The following is a 25,309-nucleotide window of genomic DNA, read 5'->3' on the forward strand; positions in this document are numbered from 1 at the left end:
CACCAATCACACTGTACAACCTGTGATCTGAACCCAGTTAACAGTATGAGAACAGAGGAGCCTCTGAAAGATGGCTCACTACAACAATAACCCGATTTAGTTAACAATAACTATGTACAAGTATTGCAGATAATCCGCACTTGGGATGGGCTCCCAGCATCCACTACGGACTCCGAGAAATAGAATTATCGGTAAGTAAATTCTTATTTTCTCTATCGTCCTAGTGGATGCTGGGGTTCCTGAAAGGACCATGGGGATTATACCAAAGCTCCCAAACGGGCGGGAGAGTGCGGATGACTCTGCAGCACCGAATGAGAGAACTCCAGGTCCTCCTTAGCCAGGGTATCAAATTTGTAGGATTTTACAAACGTGTTCTCCCCCAACCACGTAGCCGCTCGGCAAAGTTGTAAAGCCGGGACCCCTCGGGCAACCGCCCAAGATGAGCCCACCTTCCTTGTGGAATGGGCATTTACAGATTTTTGGCTGTGGCAAGCCTGCCACAGAATGTGCAAGCTGAATTGTACTACAAATCCAACGAGCAATAGTCTGCTTAGAAGCAGGGGCACCCAGCTTGTTGGGTGCATACAGGATAAAACAGCAAGTCAGATTTCCTGACTCCAGCCGACCTGGAAAACTATATTTTCAGGGCCCTGACAACATCCAGCAACTTGGAGTCCTCCAAGTCCCTAGTAGCCGCAGGTACCACAATAAGCTGGTTCAGGTGAAACGCTGACACCACCTTAGGGATAAACTGGGGACGAGTCCGCAGCTTTGCTCTGTCCGAATGGACAATCAGATATGGCTTTGTGAGACAAAACCGCCAATTTTGACACTCGCCTGGCCGAGGCCAGGACCAACCGCATGTTCACTTTCCATGTGAGATATATCAAATCCACAGATTTGAGTGGTTTAAACCAATGTGATTTTTGGAATCCCCAAAACTACGTTGAGATCCCCCAGTGCCACTGGAGACATCAAAAGGGGTTGTATATGCAGTACTCCCTTGACAAACTTCTGGACTTCAGGAACTGAAGCCAATTCTTTCTGGAAGAAAATCGACAGGCCGAAATTTGAACCTTAATGGACCCCAATTTGAGGCCCATAGACACTCCTGTTTGCAGGAAATATAGGAATTAACCTAGTTGAAATTCTTCCGTGAAGCCTTCCTGGCCTCACACCATGGAACATATTTTCACCTAAACTGTGATAATGTTGTGCGGTCACCTCCTTCCTGGCTCTGACCAGGGTAGGGATGACCTCTTCCGGAATGCCTTTTTCCCTTAGGATCCGGCGTTCACCCGCCCCTGCGTCAACGCAGCTGCGGTAAGTCTTGGAACAGACATGATTCTTGCTGAATCAAGACCCTTTTTATCTCTTGAAGTTCCGGTTACCAAGTCCTTCTTGGCCAAACCGGAGCCACGAGTATAATTCTTACTCCTCTCCTTCCTATAATTCTCAATACCCTGGGTATGAGAGGCAGAGGAGGGAACACATACCCAACTGGTACACCCACGGTGTTACCAGAGCGACCCAGCTATTGCCTGAGGGTCTCTTGACCTGGTGCTTCAGGTGGGACGCCATCTTATGACCACCTTTGGTCTTTCCCAACGGTTTACAATCATGTGGAAACTTCCAGATGAAGTTCCCACTTTTCCGAGTGGAATTCATTCCTGCTGAGGAAATTCAGTTTTCCACTCCCGGAATGAACACTGCTGACAGTGTTATCACATGATTTTTCGCTCAGCGAAAAGTTATTGCTGTCATTGCCCTCCTGCTTCTTGTGCCGCCCCGTCTGTTTACGTGGGCGACTGCCATGATGATGTCCGACCAGATCAGCACCGACTGACTTTGAAGCAGAGGTCTTCCTAGGCTCAGAGTATTGTAAATTTCTCTTAGCTCCAGTATATTCATGTGGAGAAAAGTCTCCAGACTTGACCACACTCCTTGGAAATTTCTTCCCTGTGTGACTGCTTCCCAGCCTCTCAGGCTGGCATCCGTGGTCACCAGAACACAGTCCTGAATGCTGAATGTGCTGTCCTCTAGAAGATGAGCACTCTGCAGCCCCCACAGAAGAGACACCCTTGTCCTTGGAGACAGGATTATCTGCTGATGCATCTGAAGATGCGATCCGGACCATTCGTCCAGCAAATCCCCCTGAAAATTTTTTGCGTGAGATCTGCCGAATGGAATTGCTTCGTAAGAAGCCACCATTTTTCCCAGGACTCCTGTGCATTGATGCACTGATACTTGGCCTGGTTTTAGGAGGTTTCAAACTAGTTCGGATAGCTCCCTGGCTTTCTCCTCCAGGAGAAACACCTTTTTCTGGACTATGCCCAGAATCATTCCTAGGAACAGCAGACGTATCGTCGGAAAAACGCTGCGACTTTTGGAATATTTAGAATCCACTCGTGCTGTCGTAGAACTACTTTAGATAGTGCTATTCCGACCTCCAACTGTTCTCTGGACCTTTCCCTTTTCAGGATATCGTCCAAGTAAGGGATAATTAAGATGCCCTTTTCTTTGAAGATAATCATCTTTTCGGCCATTACCTTGGTAAAGGCCCGGGGTGCCGTGGATAATTCAACGGCAGCGTCAGAAACTGATATTGACAGTTCTGTACCACGAACCATAGGTACCCTTGTTGAGAAGGGCAAATTTGGACATGGAGGTAATCCTTGATGTCCAGGGACACCATATAGTCCCCTTTTTTCCGGTTCGCTATCACTGTTCTGAGTGACTCCATCTTGATTTGAACCTTTGTATGTAAGTGTTCAAAGATTTCAGATTTAGAATATGTCTCACCAAGCCGTCTGGCTTCAGTAACACAATATAGTGTGGAAGACTAATACCCTTTTCCTTGACTGTAGGAGGGGTACTTTGATTATCACCTGCTGGAAATACAGCTTGTTAATTTTTTTCAATACTGCCTCCCTGTCGGAGGGAGCCTTTGGTAAAGCAGACTTCAGGAACCTGCGAGGAAAAGATGTCTCGAATCTCCAAACTGTACCCCTGGGATAATACTTTGTACGATCTAGGGGTCAACTTGCGAGTGATCCCACTGCACGCTGAGACTCTTGAGACGACCCCCCACCTCACCTGAGTCAGCTTGCACGGCCCCAGCGTCCTGCTGAGGACTTGGCAGACTCGGTGGAGGGCTTCTGTTCCTGGAAAGGGGCTGCCTTCTGCAGTCTACTTCCCTTTCCTCTATGTCTGGGCAGATATGACTGGCCTTTTGCCCGCATGCCCTTATGGGAACGGAAGGATTGAGGCTGAAAAGACAGTGTCTTTTTCTGCTGAGATGTGACTTGGGGTAAAAAGGTTGGATTTCCCAGCTGTTGCCGTGGCCCCCAGGTCCGATGGACCGACCCCAAGTACCTCCTCTCCTTTATACGACCATACTTTCATGTGCCGTATGGGATCTGCATCACCTGACCACTGTCGTGTCCATAACATCTTCTGGCAGATATGGACAACGCACTTATCTTGATGCCAGAGTGCAAATATCTCTCTGTGCATCTCGCATATATATATATATATATATATATATATATAGACTGCATCCTATTAAATGCTCTATATCACTAAAATATTTTCAGTCAGGGAATCCGACCAAGCCAACCCAGCACTGCATTTCCAGGCTGAGGCGATCGCTGGTCGCAGTATAACCACCGTATGTGTGTATATACTTTTTAGGATATTACTCCAGCTTCATATCAGCTGGCTCCTTGAGGGCGGCCGTATCTGGAGACGGTAACGCCACATGATAAGCGTGTGAGCGCCTTATCCACCCTAAGGGGTGTTTCCCAACGCGCCCTAACTTCTGGCGGGAAAAGGTATAACGCCAATATTTGATATCGGGGTAAACCCACGCCTCATCACACACTTCATTTTATTTTATCTGATTCAGGAAAAACTACAGTAGTTTTTTCACTCCCACATAATACCCATCTTTGTGGTACTTGTAGTATCAGAAATATGTAACACCTCCTTCATTGCCCTTAACGTGTGGCCCTAATGAGGAATACGTTTGTTTATTCACCGTCGACACTGGATTCAGTGTCCGTGTCGACCGACTAAGGCCTTAAACGGTCGTTTTAAACCCCTGACGGTGTTTTTGAGACGCCTGGACCGGTACTAATTGTTTGTCGGCCGTCTCATGTCGTCAACCGACCTTGCAGCGTGTTGACATTATCACGTAATTCCCTAAATAAGCCATCCATTCCGGTGTCGACTCCCTAGAGAGTGACATCACCATTACAGGCAATTGCTCCGCCTCCTCACCAACATCGTCCTCATACATGTCGACACACACGTACCGACACACCAGCACACACACAGGGAATGCTCTGATAGAGGACAGGACCCACTAGTCCTTTGGAGAGACAGAGGGAGAGTTTGCCAGCACACACCAAAAACGCTATAATTATATAGGGACAACCTTATATAAGTGTTTTCCCTTATAGCATCTTTATATATATTTCTAACGCCAAATTAGTGCCCCCCCTCTCTGTTTTAACCCTGTTTCTGTAGTGCAGTGCAGGGGAGAGCCTGGGAGCCTTCCCTCCAGCCTTTCTGTGAGGGAAAATGGCGCTGTGTGCTGAGGAGATAGGCCCCGCCCCCTATTTCGGCGGGCTCGTCTCCCGCTCTTCAACGGATTCTGGCAGGGGTTAAATATCTCCATATAGCCCCCGAAGGCTATATGTGAGGCATTTTTTGCCAAATAACAGGTTTCCATTGCTGCCCAGGGCGCCCCCCCCCAGCGCCCTGCACCCTCAGTGACTGCCGTGTGAAGTGTGCTGAGAGCAATGGCGCACAGCTGCAGTGCTGTGCGCTACCTTAAGAAGACTAAAGAGTCTTCTGCCGCCGATTTCTGGACCTCTTCTCTTTTCGGCATCTGCAAGGGGGCCGGCGGCGCGGCTCCGGTGACCCATCCAGGCTGTACCTGTGATCGTCCCTCTGGAGCTAATGTCCAGTAGCCTAAGAAGCCAATCCATCCTGCACGCAGGTGAGTTCACTTCTTCTCCCCTAAGTCCCTCGATGCAGTGATCCTGTTGCCAGCAGGACTCACTGTAAAATAAAAAACCTAAAACTAAACTTTTCTAAGCAGCTCTTTAGGAGAGCCACCTAGATTGCACCCTTCTCGGCCGGGCACAAAAACCTAACTGGGGCTTGGAGGAGGGTCATAGGGGGAGGAGCCAGTGCACACCACCTGATCCTAAAGCTTAACTTTTGTGCCCTGTCTCCTGCGGAGCCGCTATTCCCCATGGTCCTTTCAGGAACCCCAGCATCCACTAGGACGATAGAGAAAGAACAGTTACAACACAGGCTTTTGTTGGATTATTTAACAGCTCAGACAGGAGGTTATTGCATGACCTTGTATACACAGACAGGAAAGTTGTGTTGTACATTTATTACCAATGAAACAGATAATGCTCAAGAAATAGTGGAAAAACATGTACAAGAGATAGAAGATGCAAAGCTGACTTATGGCAACAAACATAACATCCCTGACACTCTAGAGGGTGAATGGGGTTGGCTGTCATGGCTGAATCCAGTTTCATGGTTCAGTGGAATTAAAGGATGGATTGTAGGAATCCTAATGTATTTGTTAAAAGCAGTTGGAATTGCAATTTTATTATATTTGTGTTTTAAGATGCTGCTTTGTTGTTTTTCAGTTTGCCAGAAACGAGTAAAGGATGCTTTGGACACCTCCAAATATAGGTCAATACAGAAGCATCTAGCGAAGCAGGTCCAACAACAGTCTGCCCTAATGGATATGAATCAAAGGTCTACCAACCAAAGCCAAGACAAAGACACCAATTTTGGGACAAATAGGGTGTAGCTTCCTACCTGTAGGGAGATAGGTAGCCATCAGTATCATTAGAGTAGACTGTTATTGCATAGACTTGTTAGGAATGTGCTAGATAAACCTGTAATCTTTGATTTATTATAAAAAGGAGGGAAATGTTAGCTTAATGTTTTATTACTATATTGTGTTATAATAATCAAATGGATAAATACACATATAGGAGGTTTTTGTGTTAAATAAAGAAGTGAGTTCCAAGTAAGGGCTGAATATGTTACAAGCCTCACTATATGAAGCAGATTGAATGAACTGTATTGAGCTTAGAGACAGTCAGCAAACTTATCTGTACTATATTTATCTATATGAAGTAAGGGACAGCTGGAGACAGCAGTATAAGTACAGAGTTAAGAATATACTCTGTTGGTAGGGAGAAACATCTATAGAAAGTGTATGATGTAACCAATGCTGTAAAATGAACTGTACACTGCACATTTGCTGATTACCAAAGATGGAAAGAACATATGTTATATTGAGTGTGTCCCCACCACAGTAATGTGAGCTGACCACCATGACTAATATGTACAATGTGCCTTATATATGCTCTGAAGACAACACAGTAAACAGATTACTTATGAGACATACGGCTGTGTGTCTTATTGAGTTCTCTCAGCAATACATTATGACCTGATATCCAGAGGTGACATGATACTTGAAGGGATCCACAGGCTACCTAGACAGCAACGATATCACAGACGCCACAGGAAGAAGTCTGGTGGTGGCAGCATAGTACCCGCCCACTGCGCAGTGGGTGGAGTCAGTAACACGCGGTTACTGGCGGTAAGCGGGAATCCCATAAATGGACAGGTCCCGTGTGACCTGGACTCCATTCTGTGACATTGGGACGCGAGGTGGTGAGTGCTGTCGCAGGTGTCCGGTCACAGATAGTCACTTTGGTTTATTGGTGAGACCCTAAATCCCACCTACCTTATCCTCCTGTGGGATCCTGTGATTCTCCTTTGTACAGTCCTGGGAATACAGAGGATGGGGACATCTCTCTGGGGTAGCTCTGTTACTGGGCCCATCTGTAGGAGACACACAGTGACTGAGTACAGTGTATATATGTGATTATCAGATGATGTGTGTATATAGGGCCCCCCATACCTGCTCTCCCCTGTACAATACATGACAGTCTCCTCTTACCCAGTGATGTGAGGGGCCGGTGATTCTCCATCATCACGTCCTTGTACAGACCCCTGTGTTCCTCTATATATTCCCCCTCCTGCATGGAGAGATGGACAGTGACATCCTGACACCTTATAGGCACCTGACACACCCAATGATACACACTATAGAAAAAGAACATCGTCACAGGTTATCCTGACATTCTTAGTGTTATGTTAGTCAATGTGAATTTAAGGAGACGCTACCTACTACCACAGTGTATACACAAAGAGCAGAAATCTGCAGCTGAATGGGCGCCGGTCACTTCTCATATATAAAACACAAGCTTTTATTAAAAAATATTAAAATAATAGAACTCCTCACAAAACAGCCCATAAAATAACAAACGCAGAGGTTATGGTAGACTTACCTATATCACCCTTTCTCTGAAGTCCACAGGTACTACCTTGGGATATATAGTAGCGACAGCGGAACGGGCACCAAACAGTTAAGCTTTTCAGACTCCCAGGATGCAATGGGCCAGCCCCCTATATCCCTGCCTCCCGGTTCAGGCAATTCAGTTTATTCCAAAGCTCAAGGCAGGAGCAGTTCAAGAGAAGACCTATTCAGGTGAGAAGAACATACACACACTTCTATACCAAAGGACAGGAAGAGGTTAGTAAGCTAACAGATTTTCAAATCAGGTGCCTCTGGGTGGGATTCTCTGTGGACTTCAGAGAAAGAGGGTTGTCTAGGTAAGTCTACCATAACCTCTGCTTTCTCTATCAGGGTCCACAGTGATCCACAGGATCTACCTTGGGACGTCCCAAAGTAGCTACTAGTGGAGGGAATTCTCCTGATTGCAAAGGAGAATCCTTCGCCTCAAATGCAGCATCCTGAGAGGCAAATGTGTCAAAGGCATAATGTCTAATGAATGTGTTAATGGATGTTTTAATGGATGACCATGTAGCTGCCTTACAAATTTGATCAGCTGAGGCGCCATGGTAGGCTGCCCAAGAAGGTCCTACTTAACGAGTAAAGAGGCCAGACACATTGGGCCCAATGCAGATCTGATCGCTGCTGTGCATTTTCGAAGCACTGGGCGGGCGCCCAGCATCCTCTACGGACTACGAGAAAATGATTTACCGGTAGGTAATTAAAATCCTATTTTCTCTTACATCCTAGAGGATGTTGGGGTCCATTTTAGTACCAAGGGGATGTACCAAAGCTCCAAGTATGGGAGGGAGAGTGCTGAGACTCCTGCAGAACAGACTGACTAACATGAGGTCCTCAGAGGCCAAAGTATCAAACTTGTAGAACTTAGCAAACATGTTCGACCCTGACCAAATAGCTGCTCGGCCAAGCTGTAAGCCGAGACACCCCGGGCAGCCGCCCAGGAGGAACCCACCTTATGAGTAGAGTGGGCCTTGACAGATTTTGGACATGGCAAGCCTGCCGTAGAAATAGCATGCTGGATAGTGAACCTGATCCAGCGAGAAATCGTCTGCTTAGAAGCAGGACACCCAACTTTGTTGGGATCAAAGAGAGAGTCCGATTTCCTGTGACGAGAAGTCCTCTTCACATAAATCTTCAAAGCCCTCACAACATCCAAGGACTTGGAGGAAATTGAGGAGTCAGTAGCCACTGGCACCACAATAGGTTGGTTGATATGAAAAATTGATACAACCTTAAGAAACTGCTGACGCGTTCTGAGCTCAGCTCTATCATCATGAAAAATCAAGTAGGGGCTCTTGCAGGACAAAGCCCCCAATTCCGACACACGTCTAGCAGATGCTAGAGCCGACAGTGTGACCACCTTCCAAGTAAGAAACTTGACTTCCACCTACTGCAAAGGCAAATACCAATCCAACTGTAAGAACTGCGACACCACATTAAGATCCCAGATGCCGTAGGAGGCACAAAGGGTGGCTGGATGTGCAGAACCCCTTTCAAGAAAGTCTGAACCTCAGGGAGAGCACCCAATTGTTTCTGGAAGAAAATGGATAAGACCGAAATCTGGACCTTAATGGAGCCCAAGCGTAGGCCTACATCCACACCCGCTTGCAGAAAGAGGTGAAACCGTCCCGTTGAAACTCCACCATAGGAAACTTCTTGGATTCACACCAAGACACATACTTCTTCAAAATCCAATGGTAATGTTTAGACGTTACTCCCTTCCTAGCCTGGATCAGGGTAGGGATGACCTTCTTCGGAATACCCTTCCGAGCTAAAATCAGGCGTTCAACCTCCATGCCATCAAACGTAGCCGTGTTAAGTCTCGATAGGCGAACGGCCCCTGTAGGAGAAGGTCCTCGCAAAGAGGAAGAGGCCTCGGATCCTCCAGCAGTAATTCCAGGAGATCCACGTACCAAGCCCGTCTTCGCCAGTTCAGAGCAATGAGGATTGCCTAAACTCTTGTTCTCTTTATTAGTTTGAGAACATTTGGAATAAGTGGAAGTGGAGGGAACACATACACGAGTTACCAAGGCATCCACCGCCACTGCTTGTGGGTCTCTCGACCTGGAACAGTACCTCCAAAGCTTTTTTTGAGGCGGGAGGCCATCAGGTCTATCTGAGGAACTCCCCACGACTTGTTACCTGTCACGATCCGGGTATCTGGACGCCATTTCTTACCCATCAGATGTCTCCTAAGGCTGGCTCAGCGCTCCAGGACCGGATCCCATCTGTTATCCTGATGTTTACATTCCTGTATCCTCTCCTGTCACTCTGAGACACTGTCACAGTAAACGCCATATTACATCTGGCATGGCGTCTCCCGCGGCCTCCGCCGCCGTCCCTGAGCTTCTGCATGCAGAGTGTCTGAATGGCGATTACGTCAGCCGCGGCCTCCGCTGTGTCCGCGTGGTTGGATGTGCACCTGTCAGCCTGGCGTCTCCTGTCTCCGGTGGCCGGCGCCGCCATTACTGTTTTCATTACCACATGGATTACAAACCAAACTTCCCTCCAAGTGTCTGCATGGGCGCAGCCATCTTGGATTCTGTCAGCTGATCATTTCCACCAATCTGTTCTCAGTATTGATAATCTGCATAATTGCCTAGCTTGCAGATAATAAGAACTGTCTCATACTACCAGAGCTCTGTGGCCCCTGCCACCCTGTAGTACCCAGGAACTGTATTATTTCTCTACTGATTTTATGTCTCTCTTTACTGCTACTGTGATGCATGGAGTTTGTCATAAATAAACATCGTTGACTTTTATTCAAGTTGTCGTGGTCACGCCTTCGGGCGGTTATTCTTCATGTTACTTACATGTCCAGGGGTCTGATACAACCTCCCAGGTTCCGGTACATCTCAGCCCCTACAACTGAGGCTGCCTCCCGTCAGCTCAGGCCCTCAGTTGAGAGTTGTGACAGTAAGCACTGACCTAATGAATCCAGCCGGAGACCAGGATCAAGCGGCCAGGCCGATGCAAGAACTGGCAGCCCGACTTGAACATCAGGAGGCTGCACAGGGCCACATCATCCGCTGTCTCCAGGATCTCTCTACTCGGCTGGATGGGATTCAGACAACTCTCCGTGGATCAGACGCGTCCGGTGCGTCAACCACAGTGACTCCAGCTATAACCCCACCCACCTTACCCATTTCTGCTCCACGTCTTCATCTTCCAACGCCAGCAAAATTTGACAGATCCCCAAGATTCTGCAGGGGATTTCTCAACCAGTGTGAGATTCAGTTTGAGCTACAACCCGGCAGTTTTCCTAGTGACCGTACAAAAATTGCCTACATTATCTCTCTTCTCAGTGGCTCAGCCCTTGATTGGGCATCACCGTTATGGGAGAGGTCCGACACCCTGCTATCTTCTTACACTGCATTCGTGTCAACATTCAGGCGCATCTTCGACGAGCCAGGCTGGGTAACCTCAGCTTCATCCGAGATTCTCCGTTTACGCCAGGGATCACGTACTGTAGGACAATACCTTATACAGTTCCAGATCCTGGCATCCGAACTGGCATGGAACGACGAGGCCCTGTATGCTGCATTCTGGCATGGCTTATCTGAGCGTATTAAAGATGAGTTAGCTACCAGAGACTTACCTTCCAAGTTAGATGAGCTAATCTCACTCTGCACGAAAGTTGATTTACGTTTCAGAGAGAGAGCAACTGAGCGTGGAAGATCATCTGCTCCAAAATCTTCTGCTCCTCCTCCTCGCCAACTGTCACCATCTAAAGATGAGCCTATGCAAATTGGCCGTTCCCGTTTAACTCCTGCTGAGCGCCGAAGACGTCTCTCCGAGTCTCTCTGTCTTTATTGTGCAGCTCCGTCTCACACCATTAATGCCTGTCCCAAACGTCCGGGACTCCAGACCCTAGCTCGCCAAGGAGAGGGCCGGCTAGGAGTAATGATCTCCTCATCATCTCCTCAAGATTGTAATCTCCCAGTCTCGCTTCAAGTTGCTCAACGTTATCGGAACGTCATTGCCCTCCTTGATTCCGGAGCAGCTGGGAACTTTATTACCGAAGCCTATGTTAAACGGTGGTCCCTACCCACCGAGAGACTTCCTTCGTCCATTTCCTTAACTGCCGTGGATGGCAGCAAAATTTTTGATGCAGTTATTTCTTTAAGGACTCTACCAGTTCGTCTGAGAGTGGGAGTTCTTCATTCCGAACTTATTTCTTTTTTAGTGATTCCAAGAGCCACACATCCTGTGGTCCTGGGCCTTCCATGGCTCCGTCTTCACAATCCTACTATTGATTGGACGACTACGCAAATCCTGGCATGGGGTTCCTCCTGTGCTGAGACATGTTTGTTTAAAGTATTGCCTGTCTGTTCTTCCTCCCCCAGGTCGTCTGATGTTCCACCTCCTCCATATCAAGATTTCACGGATGTGTTCAGTAAAGCTTCTGCTGATATCCTTCCTCCTCATAGAGAATGGGACTGCCCGATTGATCTCGTTCCAGGGAAGGTTCCACCTCGAGGCCGAACTTATCCGTTGTCTCTGCCTGAGACGCATTCTATGGAGGAATACATTAAAGAGAACCTAGCAAAGGGGTTCATTCGACCTTCTTCTTCTCCAGCCGGCGCAGGCTTCTTTTTTTGTAAAGAAGAAAGATGGTGGTCTGCGGCCGTGCATCGACTACAGAGGTTTGAACGACATTACCATCAAGAACCGTTATCCTTTACCCCTGATTACTGAGCTCTTTGACAGAGTTAGCGGAGCTACCATCTTTACAAAGCTGGACTTGAGAGGTGCATACAATCTCATCCGGATCCGTGAGGGTGACGAGTGGAAGACCGCCTTTAACACCCGTGATGGACATTATGAGTACCTCGTCATGCCCTTCGGATTGAGCAATGCTCCAGCTGTCTTCCAGCATTTTGTCAATGAGATCTTCAGAGACATTCTATACCGTCATGTCGTGGTCTATCTAGATGATATCCTCATTTTTGCCAACGATTTAGAGGAACATCGTTTTTGGGTTAAAGAGGTTCTGTCCCGTCTCCGTGTCAATCATCTCTATTGCAAATTAGAGAAATGCGTCTTTGAAGTCAAGTCCATTCCGTTTCTAGGGTACATTGTGTCCGGTTACGGACTAGAGATGGATCCTGAGAAACTACAAGCAATCCAGAATTGGCCGGTACCCTTAACCCTCAAAGGGGTCCAGAGGTTCTTAGGGTTCGCCAACTATTACCGAAAGTTTATACAAGACTTTTCCACCATTGTGGTGCCTATTACTGCTTTCACTAAGAAGGGTGCTAACCCGTCCAAGTGGTCTGAAGAAGCTATGCAAGCATTTCATCTTTTAAAACAAAGGTTCATCTCTGCGCCTGTTCTGAAACAGCCTGACATCGACTCTCCTTTCATCTTAGAGGTGGATGCCTCCTCCGTTGGAGTAGGAGCGGTGTTATCTCAGAGGGCTAAAGATGGCCATTTACATCCTTGCAGTTTCTTCTCCCGGAAGTTCTCCCCAGCGGAGCGCAACTATGCCATTGGCGACCAGGAGTTGCTAGCCATCAAGCTCGCTCTAGAGGAGTGAAGATATCTGTTGGAGGGAGCTTCTCATTCAATCACCATACTTACAGACCACAAGAACCTTTTATATCTGAAAGGCGCACAATGTCTCAACCCTCGTCAGGCCAGATGGGCACTTTTCTTTTCCAGGTTCGACTTTAAACTCCAGTTCTGTAAGGGCTCTCAGAATCGCAAGGCCGATGCCCTTTCCCGCTCATGGGAGCAAGCAAATGAGTCAGAGTCTTCAGACAAGCATCCTATTATAAATCCGTTGGCATTCTCCACGGTAGGGATGGACTCTACGCCCCCATCAGGGAAAAGTTTTGTGAAGCCGATGCTAAGGAAGAAGCTCACGCATTGGGCCCATGCATCCCGTTTTGCCGGACATACAGGTATCCAAAAAACCCTGGAGTTTATCTCTAGGTCCTATTGGTGGCCAACTCTGAAAAAGGACGTCTTGGAGTTTATTGCATCTTGCCCAAAGTGTGCTCAACATAAGGTATCCCGCCAGTCGCCCGCGGGGCAACTGGTTCCACTATCTGTTCCCCGTCGACCATGGACCCATTTGTCGATGGATTTTATTACAGATTTACCCATGTGCAACAAGTTCAATACCATCTGGGTGGTAGTTGACCGGTTCACCAAGATGGCACACTTCATTCCTCTCACCGGTCTTCCGTCAGCTTCCAAGTTGGCTCAAGTATTCATACAAGAGATCTTCCGACTCCACAGTCTTCCTGAAGAAATTATCTCAGACCGAGGAGTTCAATTCACAGCCAAATTCTGGCGAAGTTTATGTCAAGTCCTCCAAGTCAAGCTAAAGTTTTCCACGGCTTACCATCCTCAGACCAATGGTCAAACTGAGAGGGTGAATCAGGACTTGGAGGCCTTCCTCTGCATCTATGTGTCCTCCTCTCAAGATGACTGGGTTCAATTACTTCCCTGGGCCGAGTTCTGTCATAACAACCAGTATCATTCTTCATCTGCTTCAACACCATTCTTCACTAACTTTGGATTCCACCCTAAAGTCCCTGAGTTCCAACCGCTTCCAGCAACTTCTGTTCCCGCAGTGGATATCACCTTGCATCAGTTTGCCAATATCTGGAAGAGCGTACGATCAGCTCTGCTCAAGGCATCGTTCAGGTACAAGAAGTTTGCGGATAAGAAGCGTCGAGCAGTTCCTGCTCTCAAGGTGGGTGATCGGGTATGGTTATCCACGAAGAATTTGAGGTTAAGAGTTCCCAGTATGAAGTTTGCACCTCGCTACATCAGTCCTTTTAAAATTGAACAAGTCATCAATCCTGTTGCTTACAGACTCCAGTTGCCTCCCTTCTTAAAAATACCCAGGACATTCCATGTTTCCCTGTTGAAACCGCTGATCTTGAATCGGTTTCATTCCTCACTTCCTCCAACTCCGAAAGTCCAAACTCAACGAGGCGTTGAGTATGAAGTGGCCAAGATCCTGGACTCACGTCACCGTTACGGTTAACTACAGTATCTTATTGACTGGAAGGGTTACGGCCCTGAGGAACGTTCATGGACCAATGCTTCTGATGTCCATGCTCCTGCCTTGGTCCGGAGATTCCCTTCCAAGTTTCCTCAAAAGCCAAAGAAGTGTCCTGGGCCCACTCCTAAAGGGGGGGGGGGGGGGGTGCTGTCACGATCCGGGTATCTGGACGCCATTTCTTACCCATCAAATGTCTCCTAAGGCTGGCTCAGCGCTCCAGGACCGGATCCCATCTGTTATCCTGATGTTTACATTCCTGTATCCTCTCCTGTCACTCTGAGACGCTGTCACAGTAAACGCCATATTACATCTGGCATGGCGTCTCCCGCGGCCTCCGCCGCCGTCCCTGAGCTTCTGCATGCAGAGTGTCTGAGTGGCGATTACGTCAGCCGCGGCCTCCGCTGTGTCCGCGTGGTTGGATGTGCACCTGTCAGCCTGGCGTCTCCTGTCTCCGGTGGCCGGCGCCGCCATTACTGTTTTCATTACCACATGGATTACAAACCAAACTTCCCTCCAAGTGTCTGCATGGGCGCAGCCATCTTGGATTCTGTCAGCTGATCATTTCCACCAATCTGTTCTCAGTATTGATAATCTGCATAATTGCCTAGCCAATCCCTTCCTTGCTGTGGGTATAAGTATGTTGTGCCTGAGCAAGGAAGGCGTAAGTGCTTTGGTTGAACCTAGTTCCAGTTTGTCTCTCTCCTGTGATTGTCTTCCAGGTTCCAGCTCCTGTCTCAAGACTTCCACTATAGAGACCCGCACCAGCATTCCACCTGCGGTGTAGCCTGACTCTCCGATCCAATTTGGATTCATCTGTTTCCAGCTACAACATTACCTGCTTCCAGCCCAGCTTCCAGCAGAGTACAGCTTCTCTTAAAGGGCCGGTGTCCTTTCTACAGTTTACCACTCTCCACCGGTATTATTATTTCTCCGCTCTCAAGCTCTACATTTCATTCATATTGCATCGCTCTCAAGCTTCATTTATTATTTAACTGGTTCCAGCCAGTATCCACTCTGTGCCAACATCTGTCTGGTTCCAACCAGAACCCACAGCAGCTATTTTATTTACAGCAGTCCAGCTTTCCCTGGAACACCAGCTGGTACGATCCTGGGCTTTCTTCATTGCTACAGTCGGGCCTGGTAAGGACTTTCCAACTTGCAGATAATAAGAACTGTCTCATACTACCAGAGCTCTGTGGCCCCTGCCACCCTGTAGTACCCAGGAACTGTATTATTTCTCTGCTGATTTTATGTCTCTTTTTACTGCTACTGTGATGCATGGAGTTTGTCATAAATAAACATCATTGACTTTTATTCAAGTTGTCGTGGTCACGCCTTCGGGCGGTTATTCTTCATGTTACTTACATGTCCAGGGGTCTGATACAACCTCCCAGGTTCCGGTACATCTCATCCCCTACAACTGAGGCTGCCTCCCGTCAGCTCAGGCCCTCAGTTGTGACATTACCTTTGCGAACACCTACGAGTGGAGGCCCCATTCTCCTGGATAGAGATCGTGTCTACTGACGAAGTCCACTTCCCAGTTGTCCACTCCCAGAATGAAGATGGCTGACAGCGCCAGCACGTGCTTTTCTGCCCAGAGGAGGATTCTTGTCACCTCTGACATCGCCGCTCTGCTCTTCGTTCCGCCTTGACGTTTTATGTAGAACACTGCCGTTGCATTGTCCAACTGAACCTGAGTGGCCCGATCTTGCAGAAGATGTGCCACATGTAGAAGACCGTTGTATACGGCCCTCAGTTCCAGAATGTTTATCGGAAAGGATGGATTCCAGACTTGACCACTTTCCTTGAAAGTTTTCCCCTTGGGTGACTGCTCCCCAACCTCTGAGACTGCATCCGTGGTTAGAAGGATCCAATTCTGAATTCCGAACCTGCGGCGATCGAGAAGGTGAGAAGCTTGCAGCCAACATAGGAGCAAAATCCTGGCTTTCGGCGACAGGCATATCCGCTGGTGCACGTTTCCAGGAGATCCAACTGGAAGAACCGTGCGTGGAATCTTCCATACTGTAGAGCCTCGTAAGATGCTACCATCTTCCCCAGAAGGCGAATGCACTGATGAACCGATACCCAGGCTGGCGTGACCAGTGTTAGGGTACAAGCGCGGGCCCAGGACGTCCCTCACGCGCCAATACAGTGTTTTCTGAGCCAGCCGGAGAGCAGCCTGCGAGAGCTGCGCTCCCACACTTGTGCCGCTATACCCGCGGGTTTCCCTCTAACCGGGCAGCCAGCATCATACTCACCACCTCTTCTTTCTTCTGGCTCTGTTAAGGGGTGGCGGCCGTCTTGCGGGAGTGAGCGGTCGCCTCGGGGGCTTGCGATCATCACCGTCAGGAGCTCAGTGTCCTGTCAGCGGAGATAGAGAACCATTAACTTCTAGAGTTGGTTCCTACTCCCCCCCTTAAGTCCCACAAAGCAGGGAGGCTGTTGCCAGGAGCCTGCCTGTGACCGAACAACTCAGAAAACAATAAAAACTAGAAAAACTCCTCTAAGAGCTCTCCTAGCTGTGACCAGCTCCTCCGGGCACCTTTTCTAAACTGGGTCTGGTAGGAGGGGTATAGAGGGAGGAGCCAGCCCACACTATCAAACTTTTAAAGTGCCCATGGCTCCTAGTGGACCCATCTATACCCCATGGTACTAAAATGGACCCCAGCATCCTCTAGGATGTAAGAGAAAAGAACTTTAGCTGTCAACCATTTGAGATCCACTCGAAACAGTGGTTCAAAATGAGCAACTTGAAGTGCCCTGAGAACTCATTCTAGATCCCAGTGAGCTTTAGGGGGAAAGAAAAGGAGGTTGAATGTGAAGCAATACCTGGAAAATAAGACGATATGGTAAGAACTTACAGTTGATAACGTAGTTTCTCTTATGTCCACAGGTATACACAGGATAACATTGGGATATGCCGGAGCGACAGCGGAAATGGCACCAAACGGTCACAAGCTTTCTGGTCTCCCAGGTGCATCGGGGCTTCACACTATAATCCCGCCCACTGACTCAGTCAAATCAGTTCTTTCCACCGCGATTAGGCAGGAGCATCAGGTAGAAACCTATTTAGGTGATAAGAAAACACATGCACACCCTTCCATACAAGAGGGAATATGTTTAGTGATTGTCAAGATCCTCAAATCAGGTGCGTCAGGGTGGGACCCCTGTGGATACCTGTGGACATAAGAGAAATTACGTTATCAACGGTAAGTTCTTACCATAACGTCTATTTCTCTGGCTGGGTCCACAGGTTATCCACAGGATAACATTTGGATTCCCAAAGCCAGTTTTAGTGGTGGGGACGCTTCTGATTACACAGGAGGACCTTTCGCCCGAAGTCTGCGTCATGAGAGGCAAAAGTATCCAAGGCATAATGTCTGATGAATCTGTTCATGGAAGACCATGTGGCTGCCTTATAATTCTGTTCTGCTGGAGCACCCTGTCGTGCTGCCCATGAAGGACCTACCTTACGTGTAGAGTGAGCAGAGACATTAGCCGGAGTAGGGAGATCTGCACGAGAATAAGCTTCTGATATTACCATTCGGAGCCATCTTGCCAGCGTCTGTTTACTAGCAGGCCATCCTCTTCTATGAAATCCGTAGAGGATGAAGAGAGAATCTGTTTTTCTGATGGCACTAGTACGATCTATGTAGATTCTTAATGCTCGGACTACGTCCAGCGACGCTTCTCCCGCAGAAAGTCCCGATACCTGAAAAGCTGGGACTACAATCTCTTCATTAAGGAGAAACTTTGAAACCACATTCGGAAGATAACCAGATCTGGTTCCGAGAACTGCTTTATCTGGAAAAAAACTTAGGAAAGGAGACTTACACGATAATGCTCCTAATTCTGACACTCTTCTGGCTGACACCATTGCCAGTAGAAAAAGTACTTTAACCGTTAAACATTTAAGATCTGCTCTCTTAAGTGGTTCAAACGGAGGTCCTTGGAGGAATTTAAGATCTAGATTCAAATCCCAGGGAGCTGCAGGAGGAACAAATGGAGGTTGAATATGCACAACTCCCTGAAAGAAAGTACGTACATCCTGTAATCAGCAATCTCTCGCTGAAACCATACAAGTTAATGCTGATACTTGAACTCTCAAGGAAGCTACTTTCAAACCTTTATCCAATCCTGCTTAAAGGAAATCCAAAATCCTGGATACTTTAAAAGATCTTGGATTCAAACTTTTTTCAGTACACCAATGAATATAGGCTTGCCATATTCGATGATAAACACGAGCTGAAGAAGGCTTTCTTGCTCTAAGCATAGTTTGGATTACTTGTTTTGAAAATCCTCTAGCTTCTAAGATAGAGGTTTTAATAGCCACGCCGTCAAAGACAGACGATCCAGATGACTGTGACAACAAGGACCCTGCATTAGCAGATATGGACGTTGAGGGAGCAGTATCGGTGCTTCCACGGACATTCTCAGTAGATCTATGTACCAATGCCTTCTTGGCCAAGCTGGAGCTATTAGAATTATGGCTCCCTTTGCTTGCTTTATTTTTCTCACTACTCTGGGTAACAGAGATATTGGAGGGAACAGATATGCCAGATGAAATTTCCATTCTACTGACAGTGCGTCTACAAGGACCGCTCCGGGATCCTTTGTTCTTGATCCGTACCTCGGAACTTTGTTGTTTAGACGAGACGCCATGAGATCTATCTCCGGTAGACCCCATCTGTTCACTATTGTCTGAAACACTTCTGGGCGTAAAGCCCATTTGGTTTCCTGAATGGTGTGTCGACTGAGAAAATCCGCTTCCCAGTTCAGTACACCTGGGACAAACACTGCTGACAATGCTGGGAGATGGAGTTCTGCCCATCTTAGAATGGGAGTTACTTCCTCCATCAATCTTTTGCTGAGTTCCTCCTTGATGATTGAGGTACGCTACTGCTGTCGCATTGTCTGAGTGAATCTGGACCGGTCTTCCTTGCAGACTGTCCTTTGCCTGAACTAGAGCCATATAAATGGCCCTTATTTCCAACAGATTTATTGGCAGGCGACTTTCCCTTACGGTCCATTTTCCCTGGAATCAAAACCTTCCGAGTACCGCACCCCCAGCCTTGCAGACTGGCATCTGTTGTCAGGACTTACCATTCTTTTATCCAAAAGGGTCTCCCCTTGTTTAAATGGTCTGTCTGTAGCCACCACGCTAGAGACCTTTTTACGTTTACTGGAAACTTTATCATCTGCTTTTTCAACGTCTGATGATTTCCGTTGCATTTGGTCAGAATAAGGTGCTGTAAGGTCTCGAGTGGAATTGCGCATATTCCACCATGTCGAAGGTTGATACTTTCAGACCCAACAGTCGCATTGCTGCATGGACTGACATTGTCTGGGTGTGCAACGCTTCCTGAGTCATGACCTGCACCTCGACTATCTTTTTATCTGGTAAGAGAACTTTCTGTAGACCTGAATCCAATATGGCCCCCAAATGAACAATCCACTGTGACGGATTCAGAGACGACTTTTCCCAATTTATGAGCCACCCGTGTCTCTGTAAACAAACTACTGTCTGTTGAAGATTTCTCTAAAGTAACTCCTGCGAATGTGCTAGGATTAACAGGTCGTCTAGGTATGGGAATATTCTTATCCCCTGCTTGCGGAGATAAGCTGCCATCACCACCATAATTTTGGTAAACACCCTGGGTGCTGTTGCTAGCCCGAAGGGCAAGGCTTGGAACTGAAAATGTTCCTGGAGGATGGCAAACCTGAGGTAACACTGATGAGACCGTGCTATAGGCACATGTAGGTAAGCATCCTGTACATCCAGAGATACCATGTAATCTCCCGGTTCCATAGCCAACATTATGGAGCGTAATGTCTCCATGTGGAACCTTGGGATCCAAATGTATTTTTTTAACATTTTCAGAATGAGAATTGGTTGAAATGACCCATTTGGCTTCTGGAGCAGAAATAGATTGGAGTAAAACCCCTGTCCCCTTTGTAATGGAGGTACTGCGACAATCACACCTGACTGCAGTAATTTTTGGACTGCTTCTTGCAGGGCATTGGCCTTCGACTCTATACAAGACGGGCCGGTGCAAAAAAATCTTTGAGGAGGCTGCCTCCTGAATGGGAACCGATACCCCTGAGATACCACCTTCTGCACCCAAGCATCTGTTGTCGACTTTTGCCATATGTGTGCAAAATGAAGGAATCGGCCACCAACCCTGGAATCCTTCAGGCGGAGGCCCATCTCTTTCAGGCTGATGGTTTCTGTTCAGGCTTGGAAGCTGGCTTTCTACTAGCCCATTGCTTCCTACCCCCGGCCGATCTATTGGACTGGGGTTGCTTAGACTCCTCTTTAGCTTTCGCTTTGCCTTGCCATCGAAATGGCCGAAACTTCGAACCCTTGGTCTTAGGGTTATAACTAGCCGGAAATCTGACCTTCTTTGATTCAGCTTCCTATTCTAGAATATCAGACAATTGTTTTCCAAACAATATATTACCAATGAAAGGCAATGCTTCCAATTCTTTCTTGGATTCAGCATCTGCTTTCCAGGTACGTAGCCAAACTGCTCTACAAGCAGCTACTGTCAAGGCTGAAGCTTTAGAAGCAATTGTACCCATATCAATTGCTTCTTCTTCCAAATATTGGGCGGCTTTTCTCAATCGGCTCAAATGATACTTTTGCTCCCTATTAGGAGAGAGGCCATTCTCTAGTTCCTCTATCCATTCGCCCATTGCCTTTGCTATCCAGGCCGAAGCCATAGCAGGTCTTACCGCTGCTACTAAGAGAGAAAATATATTTTTCAAGAAGCTATCTACCCTTCTGTCAGTGACATCATTTAGTGAGGTAGATGACAGTGGTAAAGCAGACTTATGCACAAGTCGCAGTACATGTGCATCTACTTTTGGAGGAACTTCTCTTTTCGAACAATAAGCAGATGGAAAATAGGATTTTAATACCTACCGGTAAATCCTTTTCTCCTAGTCCGTAGAGGATGCTGGGGACTCCAAAAGGATTATGGGGTATAGAAGGGATCCGCAGGAGACATGGGCACACTAAAAAGACTTTGACTGGGTGTGAACTGGCTCCTCCCTCTATGCCCCTCCTCCAGACCTCAGTTATAGGAACTGTGCCCAGGAGAGAGACATTTCGAGGAAAGGATTTTTGTTAAACTAAGGGCGAGAGACATACCAAGTCACACCACAAACACACCGAACAACTGGATTAGCAGGAATACCAGATAACAGTATGAACCAACAACAGCAACAAGCTGAATCTAACTGATACACAACCTTTGTGTAACCGAAAACAACCATGGGGTCTATACCAAAGCTCCAGACTGGGCGGGAAAGTGCGGACGACTCTGCAGCACCGATTGAGCAAACATGAGGTCCTCCTCAGCCAGGGTATCAAACTTATAGAACTTAGCAAAAGTGTTTGAACCCAACCACGTAGCTGCTCGGCAAAGTTGAAGTGCCAAGACCCCTCGGGCAGTCACCCAAGAAGAGCCCACCTTCCTGGTAGAATGGGCCTTTACTGACTTCGGCAATGGCAACCCAGCCGAAGAATGAGCGTGCTGAATCGTATTACAAATCCAGCGTGCAATAGTCTGCTTGGAAGCAGGATTTCCAATCTTGTTGGAAGCATACAGGACAAACAGAGCTTCCGTTTTCCTAACAAGCGCCATTCTGGCGACATCAATTTTCAAAGCTCTTACGACATCAAGAGATTTTGGGACTGCCACAGGTACCACAATAGGTTGATTTATGTGAAACGAAGAAACCACCTTCTGCAGAAATTGTTGGCGAGTCCTCAATTCTGCTCTATCCACATGAAAAATCAAATATGGGCTCTTGTGAGACACTCGTCTGGCAGACGCCAAAGCCAAAAGCATGACCACTTTCCAAGTGATAAACTTTAACTCAACCTTTCTTAAAGGTTCAAACCAGTGAGACATAAGAAACTGTAACACTACTTCAAGATCCCACGGTGCCACAAATGGAGGATGGATATGCAGCACTCCCTTCACAAACGTCTGAACCTCAGGAAGGGCAGCCAATTATTTTTGAAAGAAAATAGATAAAGCCGAAATCTGGACTTTGATGGAACCCAATTTCAGGCCTGCATCCACGCCTGCCTGCAAAAAGTGAAGGAAACGACCCAAGTGAAACACCTCCGCAGGAGCTGCTTTGCTTTCACACCAGACACATATTTTCTCCAAATACAGTGATAATGTTTTGCTGTGACCTCCTTCCTAGCCTAAAGGAGAGTGGGGATGACCTCCCCGGGAATACCTTTCCGAGCTATGATTTGGCGTTCAACCTCCACGCCGTTAAACGCAGCCGCGGTAAGTCCGGAAACACACAGGGCCCCTGCAGTAACAGGTCCTCTCTTAGAGGAAGGGCCAAGGATCCGGATACCAGGCACTCCTTGGCCAATCTGGAACGACAAGTATTGCCTGAACCCTTGTTCATCTTAAAATCTTCAACACTCTTGGAATGAGAGGAAGAGGTGGGAACACATACACTGACTGAAACACCCACTGAATTACCACTATTCACTGCACTGGCTTGGGGGTCCCTCGACCTGGAAAAATACTTTGGAAGCCTCTTGTTGAGGCGAGACGCCATCATGTCTATTTGAGGAATTCCCCAACTCCTTGTCACTTCTGCAAATACCTCTTGATGAAGGGCCCACTCTCCTGGATGGAGATCGTGTCTGCTGAGGAAGTCTGCTTCCCAGTTGTCCACGCCCGGAAGGAAGACTGCTGACAGTGTGCTCACATGCTGTTCCGCCCAGCAGAGAACTCTTGTGGCCTCCGCCATTGCCACCCTGCTCTTTGTTCCGCCTTGGCGGTTTACGTACGCCACCGCTGTTATGTTGTCCGACTGGATCAGGACAGGGAGACCCTGAAGAAGGTTCTTCGCTTGCAGGAGGCCGTTGTAAATGGCTCTTAACTCGAGAACATTTATGTGGAGACAAGATTCCTGGCTTGACCATTTTCCCTGGAAACTTCTTCCTTGTGTGAATGCACCCCAGCCTCGGAGATTTGCATCTGTGGTCAGCAGAACCCAGTCCTGGATTTCAGAATCGGCGTCCCTCTAGAACAGGCTTTCCCAACCACGGTCCTCAAGGCACACCAACAGTGCAGGTTTTAGTGATATCCAGGCTTCAGCACAGGTGACTAAATTAGTAGCTCAGTTATTTTGATTTAACCATCTGTGCTTCAGCCTGGATATCACTAAAACCTGCACTGTTGGTGTGCCTTGAGGACCGCGGTTGGGAATGCCTGCTCTAGAAGGTGAGAATCTTGCAGCCCACCACAGGAGAGAAATCCTGGTCCTGGAAGATAGACTTATTTTCCGGTGCATGTGCGGTGAGACCCGGACCATTTGTTCAGCAGATCCCACTGAAACACCCGGGCATGAAACCTGCCAAACGCAATGGCTTCGTAAGCCGCAACCATCTTCCCTAGCACTCGAGTGCATTGATGAATCGATACTCTTGGCGGTCTCAGAAGCTCCTTGACCATGGTCTGTATTTCCAGAGCTTTGTCCGCCAGAAGAAATACTCTCTGTAGTTCCGTGTCTAGGATCATGCCCAAGAAGGGCAGCCGAGTTGTCGGGAATCAACTGAGACTTTGGCAAATTTAGAATCCAACCGTTATTTCGCAGAACCGACAGGGAGAGTTCCACATTTCTTAGCAACTTTTCCTTTGATTTCGCCTTTATCAGGAGAACGTCCAAGTACGGGATAATTATGACCCCCTGCTTGCGAAGGAGTACCATAATTTCCGCAATTACCTTGGTGAAAACCCTTGGGGCCGTGGAAAGCCCAAACGGCAACGTCTGAAATTGGTAATGACAATCCTGCACCGCAAATCTTAGGAAGGCCTGATGAGGAGGATATATCGGGACATGTAAGTAGGCATCCTTTATGTCGACTGACGCCATAAAATTCCCCCCTTCTAGGCTGGAGATCACAGCTCGAAGAGATTCCATTTTGAATTTGAAAGTTTTCAAGTATGGATTGAGGGATTTTAGGTTTAGAATCGGTCTGACCGATCCGTCCGGCTTCGGCACGAGAAAGAGGCTCGAATAGAACCCTTCCCCCCGTTGGGACGGGGGAACCGGCACAATGACCCTCTGTTGACACAGCTTTTGTATCGCAGCATTTACCACTTCCCTTTCTGGAAGAGAAACTGGCAAGGCCGACTTGAAACTCCAGTTTGTAACCTTGGGACACTATGTCTAAGACCCAAGGATCCAGGACCGATTGAAACCAGACCTGACTGAAGAATTTTTATTTTTGAGACGGCCCCCCACCGGCACGGACTCCCGCAGGGGAGCCCCAGCATCATGCGGTGGACTTGGTAGAGGCGGGGGAGGACTTTTGGTCATGGGTGCCTGACACGGCAGGTGTTCCCCTTCCTCTACCCTTTGAAGCGAGGAAGGACGAGCCCTTTCCTTTTTTGTATTTAAAAGCCGAAAGGACTGCATCTGATAATGGGGCGCCTTTTTCTGTTGTCTGGGAACATAAGGAAGAAAAGATGACTTACCCGCAGTAGCGGTAGACACCAGGTCAGCAAGGCCATCACCAAACAAGACACAGCGCCCTCCTGGCCGAGACCGCCATGGCATTGGCTCTTGATCCCAAGAGGCCAATATCCATCGCAGCATCCTTTAGGTAACCTGCAGCGTCCTTGATATAACCAATAGTCAAAAGAATGTTATCCTTATCAAGGGTAACCATGTCAGATGCCAAATTATCAGCCCACTTAGCAATAGCACTACTCATCCACGATGACGCCACAGCAGGCCTGAGGAGCGCACCCGTAGTGACATAAATGGCCTTTAATGTCGTCTCCTGCTTGCGATCCGCAGGATCCTTGAGGGCAGCCATG

At 47.8% G+C, this 25,309-nt stretch overlaps 1 protein-coding gene across 1 annotated transcript in view; it reads right to left on the minus strand.

Moving 5' to 3' along the window:
• The window catches only part of LOC135057131 (zinc finger protein 84-like), a 238,068-nt gene that overhangs the window by 150,205 nt on the left and 62,554 nt on the right, over positions 1-25,309 (minus strand). The window contains exons 2-3 of the mRNA XM_063963027.1: positions 7,007-7,152; positions 6,791-6,888 (exon numbers count right to left, since the gene is read on the minus strand). Coding sequence (XP_063819097.1) covers positions 6,791-6,888; positions 7,007-7,091 — 183 coding nt within the window. The 5' untranslated portion in view covers positions 7,092-7,152. The remainder of the gene's footprint in view (positions 1-6,790; positions 6,889-7,006; positions 7,153-25,309) is intronic.

Source organism: Pseudophryne corroboree, chromosome 3, assembly GCF_028390025.1.
Source record: "Pseudophryne corroboree isolate aPseCor3 chromosome 3, aPseCor3.hap2, whole genome shotgun sequence".
Lineage (NCBI taxonomy): Eukaryota > Metazoa > Chordata > Amphibia > Anura > Myobatrachidae > Pseudophryne > Pseudophryne corroboree.